At 37.6% G+C, this 11,094-nt stretch overlaps 1 protein-coding gene across 8 annotated transcripts in view; it reads left to right on the top strand.

The window, feature by feature from the left end:
* The window catches only part of arpp21 (cAMP-regulated phosphoprotein, 21), a 30,914-nt gene that overhangs the window by 12,907 nt on the left and 6,913 nt on the right, over positions 1 to 11,094 (top strand). For 2 of the 8 annotated variants that reach the window (XM_687493.9, XM_073931914.1), the window contains 11 exons: positions 2,969 to 3,047; positions 3,759 to 3,818; positions 4,206 to 4,343; positions 5,094 to 5,193; positions 5,554 to 5,652; positions 5,737 to 5,774; positions 6,344 to 6,400; positions 6,921 to 7,096; positions 9,628 to 9,750; positions 9,835 to 9,983; positions 10,274 to 10,354. In XM_687493.9, the coding sequence (XP_692585.5) occupies positions 2,969 to 3,047; positions 3,759 to 3,818; positions 4,206 to 4,343; positions 5,094 to 5,193; positions 5,554 to 5,652; positions 5,737 to 5,774; positions 6,344 to 6,400; positions 6,921 to 7,096; positions 9,628 to 9,750; positions 9,835 to 9,983; positions 10,274 to 10,354 (1,100 nt within the window). The remainder of the gene's footprint in view (positions 1 to 2,968; positions 3,048 to 3,758; positions 3,819 to 4,205; positions 4,344 to 5,093; positions 5,194 to 5,553; positions 5,653 to 5,736; positions 5,775 to 6,343; positions 6,401 to 6,920; positions 7,097 to 9,627; positions 9,751 to 9,834; positions 9,984 to 10,273; positions 10,355 to 11,094) is intronic. The other 6 variants (XM_005159755.5, XM_073931917.1, XM_005159754.5 and 3 more) reach the window with 3 other exon arrangements.

Raw genomic sequence — 11,094 nt, forward strand, 5'->3', positions numbered from 1 at the left:
ATTGTCACATATTTTTGCTGGCTTGTGGAGAATCCCTTTAAAGCTATTGCTTATTTCTGGAACTGTTTTTTTATTAGAACACAACACAAAATCAGAGATGCATCAGAAATAGTCAGTAATGATACAGATAGATACTTAAAAGGTTAGGGAGGGGGAAAAAAAATTGGGACATTTGCACAGTTTCATTTTGAAACAATATATACAATGTATATTGTGTTGAAGTTATTTATAAAATATATGTTAAAGTAAATAAAAATAAATAAAGAAAGAAAATTAATAAAATAAAAATTAATTAATAAAAATAAATAAATAAATAAAAAGGAGGGGGGTGTGGGGGCAATTGGAAGAAATCTTATATACTTATCGTGTATGTAATGTAGCTGTTTATTAAATCTATGTTGTATGTTTAAAGTTACTCATGTATAATTGTTAGAATTGGGTTCCATCTTGCTTTAAATGTATTCATCTGGAGTCTAAGGCAATAAGTTATTCTTTCCATTTCATAAATTTAATTTTTTTTTATCCATTGGTCATATGTAGGTGGGTCTTATCTGAGCCAGTTTGACGTGATACATTTTAGTGCTGCAGAAAGCAGTATTTGAAATAAATAAATACTTTTTCGTTCCACCATGCTTTCAGGCACCATACCCAGGACTGCCACAGCTGGATCGAAAATAATATTTTAAAAGATTATTATTTATCTGGTATCTATTACTGTATCTTAATGAAGATATGTAAATATTTAATAGTTATTAATGTGAGACTATCATCAATATTATTTTATACAAAATATAGCTGTCGCACAGTCTCAGTGTCATTTCCACCACAACACTGTAATGTCGCTTTAAAAAGTTTGTGTGAGAGATTATTTAGGTGGTTTCTATGAAAATGAATAGTGCCATCTGAGAACATCTTCAAGAAGGAGGGAATTTACGTTTTTATTAAAAACACTTTTGAGATAAATATTACTTGATAAGGAAATACATTTATTCCATGTGATTTCCGAACATGTTGTACCTTCAAAGATGCTTTTAAAAGCCAAACAAAATGAAGGTAAATACGAGTGTTTTGTATACATGAAAGGCTAGCATCAATTCAAAGCTAATCGGTGAAGCTATCTTAAATTTTTTCACAATAAACTGTTGAAATGTCATTTCCACCACTCTTATTTCCATCACCACACACATTTTTAAAAAAATATTTAAAAGTTTCTCATCACACATTAAGTGTATCCACAATGTATAAGTTCATGCTCTGTTTAATATACAAATTTAGTTTATTTTTTTTCTAATAAGCTTTTAACCAAGTTAATATTACTTTTTTTATATGGGTAGCAACTGAAATCTGCAGGAAGGTGGCTCTCCAGCAACAGGGTTTGCCACCCCTGCTCTAGAGTGTGACAGGTGTACAATTCAGTATACAGCTAATTTATTTCATTGACAAATGTAGAATTATTATATGTATTGTGGAAAGATTGGTTAAACTAGACATAAAACAGATCTTAGACAATGTTTGACTGCTATCATTTATTGCATTTTGAAATAAGCTGTATATTTAGATGTGCTGGAATTGACATTTGTTCTGTTCACAATGGAAATAATGTTTCTCTTCTCATCTAAGTTTGTCCTCTTACAGATCTTAAAACTAGACAACTTGTTTAAACTTATGAGGCTATGCTACCTTAATTTAGAACAAGTGTTTTACTCCACTTCACAAGGCTAAAAGTGCCCGTAGTTGAAGAATGGCCCTTATATGACTTTATTCAATATTACTTTATATTGATCTTAAATGAATTTGCAAAGGGCAGCACAGTTGCTCAGTGGTTAGCACTGTTGCTTCACAGCAAGAAGGTTGCTGGTTTGTTGGCGCCAATAGTCTAGAGGTTAGTGCGTCGACATTCTGTAAAACACCCAGGTGCTCGCGGCGACCCGAGTTCGATTGCAGGCTCGAGGTCCTTTTCCGATTCTTTCCCTCTCTCTGCTCCCCAAACTTTCCTGTCTGTTAATCTCCACTGTCCTGTCAATAAAGGTGAAAACCCCTAAACGATAATTATTAAAAAAGAAGAAGGTTGCTGGTTCGAGTCCCGGCTGGGCCTGTTGGCATTACTGAAAACATATGCTGGAATAGTTGGCGATTCATTCCGCTCTGGCTAAAGGACAATGAATGACTGAAATTGCAAATAATTTTAAACATTTTGGGGTCTGTAATATTCTTGATTACCTTGTGATTGCTGAGGCTGCATTTATTTTACCCTAAATTCAGTTAAAAAAAAAATGTATAATAAAAAATTATAATTCAAAATAGCCGATTTAGTCCAGGAGACACTGTGGTTCAGTGGTTAGCATTGTCGCCTCACTGGTTTGAGTCCTGGCAGGTCCAGTTGTCATTTCTGTGTAGAGTTTGCATGTTCTCCCCGTGTTGGCGTGGGTTTCTTCCGGGTGCTCCGCTTTCCCCCACAGTCCAAACACATACGCTATAGGTGAATTGAATAAGCTAATTTGGCCGTCATGTATGTGTGTGAATGAGTGTGTATGGGTGTTTCCTACTGCTGGGTTGCAGCTGGAAGGGCATCCCCTGCGTAAATCATGTGCTGGAATAGGTGGTGGTTCATTCCACTGTGCCGACCCCGATTATTAAAGGGACTAAGCCGACAGAAAATTAATAATTTATTCCAGTGATGAAAGTTTCATTTTCAGCATCATTACTTCACTCTTCAGTGATCCTTCAGAAATTATTCTTTATTTATTGATTCCTTTAATAATTTTAATCATTTAAATATTTTCATTTTGTTTTCTTTTACATCCTCAATAAAATTTGTCTGAATATAATAATACTGACACAATGTCTGAATTTTATCATACTGTATTATTTGAAATAAAATAAAGTGTGAATTATTTTTTGGTGTAATTTGGATTTATCTCCAGTCTTTTACATATCTTACATTTTACGCTTCTGCAAATCGTTTCAGAGCCCAGTCTAGAGTACACTGACTCCACCGGCATCGATCTGGAGGAGTTCTTGATCACTACTTTGAGGAGCAGTCCCAGGTCAGGAAAAAATCTCTTTATTTCCCTGCTTCTGCTCATGCTGAATCACTTTGTTCTTGTGTTTTAGTTATTTATTTTTTATTATTATGTGTTTTTGTGATGAGAATTGAGTCTTCATAATCGCATGATTTCTGAAGGAAATTATGTATAAAAATATTATTTCAGACATAATTGACACTACCTATTCTTTTATGTATTATCTGTTTTTTATTTTATTATTATTCTTTTTTTGTGTGTGTAAAATAATTTAATTTTGTTTATGGGGGAAGGGTTGGGAATAATATTTGTTTAAAATTTTCTGTTAAAACTATCCTGCTATTAAGTTTAAGTATTAAGTTTTAACCATTAAGTTTATATATTAAGCTTAATAAACAGAATTCTTGCCAATATAAAAACATCCATGGCTATTATCAAGGTTAAAATATAGTAATTAATAATTTTATATTTCTGTAAAATAATTGTATGAATTTAAATAAACAATCTTGATTTAAAATTGAAAAATTGGGTAACTTTAAATTAAACAAAGCATTACCTGAAAAAAATATCCGTAAATGTATTCCTAATGTTTTCATTTCTAATCTGACTTTTGAAAAATAAAATTAACCAGCATTTATATCAATCTCATCATGATAAATGAATGGGACTTCAGCTACTCTGCTTTAATTTTTATTTATGACATCTGTATATCAGATTGTGTTTTTTGAATTACAGGGACAGGCTGATGCTCTTAAAACTGGAGCAAGACATGACTGACTTCATGACCGACAACAGGTACTACTAAGACATGGTACCAATACAAACATATAAGACAACCAAAATGTATGAGTCAATCATAACAAGTACACAGTGCCTTTAATGTAGGCCAGGGGTGTCCAAACTCAATCCTGGAGGGCCGGCGTCCTGCAGATTGTAGCTTCAACTTTCCTCAACACACCTGCACTGATGTTTCTAGAAAGCCTAGTAAGAGCTTGATTAGCTATCCACCAGGTGTGTCTGATTGGGGTTGGACCTAAACTTTGCAGGACACCAGCCCTCCGGGACCGAGTTTGGGCATCCCTGATGGAGACAATAAAAGCTTTTTAAAGAAATGTAAAGTCGTCATGAAATCAAAAAGAAGATAGACATGTCTGTATTGTGATGTCATGCGTCTCTCCGTAGCTCCTATAAGAAGTTTCCTCAGATGTCCTCATATCACCGGATGCTCGTCCACCGGGTCGCTGCTTATTTCGGTCTGGAGCACAACGTGGACCACAGTGGCAAAGCAGTGATCATCAACAAAACCTGCAGCTCCAGGATGTATGTGTCTGGAGCTTATATTTCCACCTTTTCCCACTCATCCCTGCTGAAAAATCCAGCCTAATCCAGCCTAGGCTTGTTGGCTGGTTTAAGCTGGTTGACCAGCCTGGTTTTAGAGGGGTTTTGGCCATTTCCAGGCTGGTTTCCAGCCATTTCCAGCCTGGTCTTAGCTGGTCAGGCTGGAAAATTACCAGCCAAATCCAGCTACAACCAGCTTGACCAGCCTGGATTAAGCTGGATATAGCTGGTTTTGGCTGGACTCCCAGCTTGGCTAGGCTGGTCTCCCAGCCTGACCAGCTAAGACCAGGCTGGAAATGGCTGGAAACCAGCCTGGAAGTGGCCAAAACCCCCCCAAAACCAGCCTGGTCGACCAGCTAAAACCAGGCAACCAGCCTAGGCTGGTTTAAGCTGGATTTTTCAGCAGGGTCATGACTACTGGGTTTCAAAGTGAAGTTTTTATAAACTAATTTCGAGAGGAGCAGGTGACCTGAAGTTTTAAACCTTCATGAGTTTCATTCTTCTGTTGAACACTAAAGAAGATATTTTGAAGAATGTTAGAAACCTGTAACCATTGACTTCCATTTGTTTTTCCTATGAAAGTTTTCAGCTTTCTTTAAAATATCTTCTTTTGTGTTTAGCAGAAGAAAGAAACTCAAAGGTTGAAACCATTTGAGGGAGAGTAGATAGTGAGTAAATATTGGTGAACCATCCCTTTAAGGAATCGGTCGTGTGTGTAACAACATTTTTCAGACCAGAACATCGATTTGCTGAACATGTTCAAGAGGAGAAAATGGAAGAAAGAAGATTAATATTAAGGAGAGACGCTAGTCAGGAGAAAGAAGACGGTCAGGTATAAGCAAATACATTCATTCATTCATTTTCATTTTGGCTTAGTCCCTTTATTCGTCAGGGGTTGCCACAGCGGAATGAACTACCAACTTATCCAGCATATGTTTTACGCAGTGGATGCCCTTCCATCTGCAACCCATCACTGGGAAACACCCATACAACCATACATTATTCACACATATCTAATACACTACGGCCGAGGCTCGAACCAGCGACTTCTCTTGCTGTGAGGTGACCGTGCTAACCACTGAGGCACCGTAGCGCCCCTGAATAAATACACTCTTCTGAAAATAAAATCGCTGATGGTGGCTCCATTAGTGCTCTGAGGTTTGTTAACTTCTGTCTGCTGGTGTTTTTATAGCTGAGAGTTCCTTCACTTAAAGAGCAGATGAGGAGCCGGTCGATAGAGGAGCGCGAGGAGGAGTATCAGAGAGTCCGAGAGCGCATATTCTCACAGGACGTAAGAAAACACTTAGTGGAAATGCAGCACGCATAGTACAACATTAAAGTTTGCCTGCTGATTTTCTGCTGTCTTTGTTTTCAGGCCACTTGCCTTTCGCAGAGTGTTTATATTGAGACCAGGTAAGAATTTATGTATTTATGTATATATATATATATATGTGTCTATATATATATATATATGTGTATATATATGTGTGTGTGTGTGTATATAGAGCAATATCATACGAGTAGCAGTGCGATATGGCTGTATATCAGCACTGGTGGGAGGTGGCGCATATATTTCTACATTTTTAAACAAACATTTGCCTTTAAGTTATAAATAAAGAGGTCCCATATGAGTGAGTACATTTCAGAGTAATAGGAAGAATAGTCCTTTACATGTGTTCACTCTAAATAAACTACTCATTGAAAAAAAAAAAAAAAAAATATATATATATATATATATATATATATATATATATATATATATATATATATATATATATATATATATATAAATAAATATATATATATATATAAATATATACATATATATATATATATATGTATAGAAAAATCTTTAAATCTAGAAAAATCTTTTGAACTTTTTGAACATTCCCAGAAAAGGACTTTTTTCAAATCAAAAATGTATAAGAAATGAATGGGAAACACCTCAGCTGTTCTCCTTCTATTTTTATATGTGTTTGTAGAGGTCCGGATGACGGCAGTGTTCTCACTGAGACTCAGAGAAGACGGCAGCTCTTCAGGTGAGAAATTATTTTTCTCCATAACTCAAACTCTCAACATCTGTCGAAGCCAAAGATTGTTCTCTGATGGGAAAAGCATCTCGATTAGCTGAACCGATAATCACAAATACAGGTGTTACTCCTCATGAGTCATATCTGAGTACTTTGGACAATTTATGTGTGATACTACATAGAAATCTCTATTAATGCTATTAAAAAAAGTTAAAAAAGGCTAATTTTACAACTCCTCTAGAGGTAAACTGTTGCGTTTTTACCTTTTTAAATCCGTTTAGTCAGTCTCCAGGTCTGATAGGAACAGACAGACATTTAACTGACTATAAGAAACTTGGCAAGTACATGTCAACTTACACTAACCCCAACCCTAACTGTCTACTTATCTAATCAGAATTAGCTGACACGTAGATGCAATGTTAGAAACGGACCATCAAGATAAAGTGTGACCCATATTCTTTTACTACAAATAGGAGTGTGTTGTCTTTCCCAAAATTAAATTTGTTGGCATGTTTGTGCTGTCCTGCAGGGGCGAGCGGGACGGTTCGGGTCGTCTGTCCGGCAGCAGGCAGAGCAGTTTTGAGCTGGACTGTCACTGGAATAATGACCCTCGACCCTGGAGCAGCACAGATTCTGACAGCCCGACGTGGAGCTCCAAATCTGCACACACTCGCTCAGACAGCAGCTCCAAACTCTGCAAACCAGGTGCAAAAATAACACTGGCCGTCATGTCCATTTCAGTCTCGCTGAGAGATAAAAACTAGCCAAAAAAAAGGCATTGGAGTGTTATTCTGGGAGCTAGTTATGTAGAATGCAGTTCAGAAGATTTTTTTTGGAAATATTATACAAAAATCATAAGCAAAATTAACAGTTATTTATATAAAATATATGTCGTGTAAAATACACACACTGGCCACATTATTAGGTACACCTGTCCAACTGCTCATTAACGCAAATTTTTAATCAGCCGATCACATGGCAGCAATTCAATGCATTAGTTCAAACTGAGCATCAGAATGGGGAACAAAGAAGATTTAAGTGACTTTGAACATGGCATGGTTGTTGGTCTCAGACGGGCTGGTCTGAGTATTTCAGAAACTGCTGATTTACTGGGATTTCCACACACAATCATCTCTAGGGTTTACAGAGAATGGTCAGAAAAAGAAAAAATATCCAGTAAGCGGCAGTTCTGTGGGCGCAAATGCCTTGTTTGCACAGGAAACTGAGGCTACAATTCACACAGGCTCACCAAAATTGGACAAAAAAAGATTGGAAAAAGCGTTGCCTGGTCTGATTCTCGATTTCTGCTGCGACATTCGGATGGTCGGGTCAGAATTTGTGTCAACAACATGAAAGCACGGATCCATCCTGCTTTGTATCAACGGTTCAAGCTGGTGGTGGTGGTGTAATGGTGTGGGGGATGTTTTCTTGGCACACTTTGGGCCCATTAGTACCAATTGAGCATAGTGTCAGCACCACAGCCTACCTGAGTATTGTTGACCATGTCCATCCCTTAATGACCACAGTGTACCCATCTTCTGATGGCTACTTCCAGCGGGATAACACACCATGTCATAAAGCACAAATCATCTCAGACTGGTTTCTTGAGCATGACAATGGGTTCACTGAGATCTGGTGACTTTGGAGGCCATTTGAGTACAATCCAATAGATCACCTTTGGGATGTGGTGGAACGGGAGATTGGCATCATGCATGTGCAGCTGACAAATCTGAAGCAACTGTGTGATGCCATCATATCAAAATGGACCAAAATTTCTTAGGTATATTTCCAGTACCTTGAGAATCTATGCCACGAAGGATTAAGGGGTCCAAACCTAATACAGTGGCCAGTGAGTGTTTAATAGGTAATTTTTTTCGCTTAGAAAATATTTAAAATAGAGTTAAAATTTCACCTAAGTGTTGTTTGCAGAGCAAGAACATTTTCATAGTATTTCCTATGATATTTTTTTTTGGAGAGTTTTATTTCACTTGCAAACTGTTGAAAGATTAGTTTACCCTTAAATGAGAATTCTGTCTTAATTTTTCACATTTTACTTGTTGCAACTATTATGAGTTTCTTTGCCATGATGAGAGTACTTGTTTAAAAGAAGAAAGATGAAATAAGAGAGGGAGAATTTAGTTCTTAAAAATGTGTTAAATCTTCAATCTGTTTAAATGCATTTGATAAATATTTCAAAAATACTACATTTCACAGGAGGGCTAATCATTTTGTCTTGGTATAATGACAAATTTCTAATAATTTAATAAATCTAATTATCTTTGCGATGAGGACAGTTAATAATATTTTACTAAATATTTTTCTAGACTGCGAGGCAGTGGTGCAGTAGGTAGTGCTGTCGCCTCACAGCAAGAAGGTCGCTAGGTCGTAGGTTCAAACCTCGGCTCAGTTGACGTTTCTGTGTGGAGTTTGCATGTTCTCCCTGCCTTCGCGTGGGTTTCCTCCGGGTGCTCCGGTTTCCCCCACAGTCCAAAGACATGCAGTACAGGTGAATTGGGTAGGCTAAATTGTCCGTAGTGTATGAGTTTGTGTGTGAATGTGTGTGTGGATGTTTCCCAGAGATGAGTTGCGGCTGGAAAGGCATCCGCTGCGTAAAAACCTGCTGGATAAGTTGGCGGTTCATTCCGCAGTGGTGACCCCGGATTAATAAAGGGACTAAGCCGACAAGAAAATGAATAAATGAATGATTTTTGTAGACACTTCTATACAGCTTAAAGTGACATTTAAAGGCTTAACTGGGTTAATTAGGCTAGTTAGGGTAATTAAGCAAACCACTGTATAATGATGGTATGTTCTGTAGATGATTGAAAAAATATTGCTTAAGGGGGCTAATAATATTGACCTTAAAATTAGTTTTTTTAAAAATTAAAAACTGTTTTTATTGTAACCAAAATAAAACAAATAAGACTTTCTCCAGAAGAAAAAATATTATAGGAATTACTGTGAAAAATTCCTTGCTTTGTTAAACTTAATTTGGAAAATATTTAAAAAAGAAAACAATAATCACCGGAGGGCTCATAATTTAGACTTCAACTGTATATAACCCTTTAAGTACAGCAGCACTTGAACTGTATTAACACTAGCTTGATGATCAAGTCCTCCAGCATGATTTAAGATGTCTTCACATCAGTTTCACAAACATCTTATTAAATAAGTGACCCATAATGCCTCGTAATGTGTGTGTGTGTGTGTGTGTGTGTGTGGTCTGATTGATTCAGCAGTGTCAGACTCAGCTCTGTCATACGCTCCATCCAACAACAACAACAACAATCCGACTTATATTATCGTGCCTGCTGAATCATCAATACCTCCTGGGAGCATCTTGCTGAATCCGCATACAGGTACACGGCACGCAAACATCATCCTGCTTATAGGAGCTGACTCAAACAAACACTGATTCATCTAACAGTGGATGTGTCCTTCAGGGCAGCCCTTTCTGAATCCTGATGGGACTCCTGCTGTTTATAATCCACCAGTGAGTCAGAAGTCCAGTATCCAGCTTAACCCAGTGCAGCCGCAAGCCCCGCCCCCTCCACCTCAGCAGCAGCCAATAGTAAGCCATGGTGTCCCACAGGTGTGTGTGTTGGGGTCGTTTTTGATTTCTGATTTTGTTGCATTCGTGTGTTGTACACTTTTGGGATGCTTATGTTCAAGCTGGTTTTTGATATGTTAGCATTTATCTGACGTTCAATTACAGTTTTTTTATAATCGCTATGATGTTTTTTTCAATACATTAAAAAGTTTTCTAAACTCTTAACACAGTTAGCACAATATTCATCTTCGTTGGCTATACAGTTTTACACATTTCTTGTTGCTTTGACTTTATTAAAATCAGTCACATGTACAATCCTCTCTTCTCTTTAGGTTCAATACTCGTCAGTGTCATACCTTCCACCTCAGCAAATGAACGCTTCTACCTCTCAGCAGCTCCCTGTAGAACAGACTGTGAGTGATATCAATCAAATCACTTTTATTGTCACATCAGCAGCAGCACGTGTGCTATGATGAGTGAAAAGCTTAGGTGCTGGCTCCAGACAGTGCAAATACAACAACAGTGCAAAATACAGACAGTGCAAATACAACGACAATGTGAAATTGACAGCAATATGTGCAATAAATAGGTGTCTACATGGTTGTAGGCAGTATTGTTTCAAGTATGGATTGGTTAAAGTGCAGTGCATGCTACATATTGAAGGTTGTGCAGTGAGGGGTATGGAAGAGTCTGTGTGTGGTGTGTTAAGTGTTCATCAGCCATATATATATATATACACATTTCTAGAACTGCTCGATCGTGCAGATTCACACTCTACAACATCAGAAAGGTCCGACCCTTCCTATCTTAACATGCAGCTCAACTCCTTGTTCAAGCTCTTGTTCTCTCCAGACTGGACTATTGCAACTCCCTACTAGTCGGGATCCCAGCTAGCTCTATCAAACCTCTTCAGCTGCTTCAGAACGCAGCAGCACGAGTGGTCTTTGATGAACCTAAAAGAGCACATGTCACTCTGCTGCTCATCCGTTTGCATTGGCTGCCAGTTGCTGCTCGCATCAAACTCAAAGCTCTGATGTTTGCCTACAAAGCGACTTCTGGCTTTGCTCCTTCTTATCTGCTCTCACTTCTACAGATTTATAGGCCCTCCAGAAACTTGCGTTCTGTTAATGAACGTCTCCTCGTGGTTCCATCC

The sequence above is a fragment of the Danio rerio genome, chromosome 19 (assembly GCF_049306965.1).
Source record: "Danio rerio strain Tuebingen ecotype United States chromosome 19, GRCz12tu, whole genome shotgun sequence".
In the NCBI taxonomy this organism is placed as follows: Eukaryota; Metazoa; Chordata; class Actinopteri; order Cypriniformes; family Danionidae; genus Danio; species Danio rerio.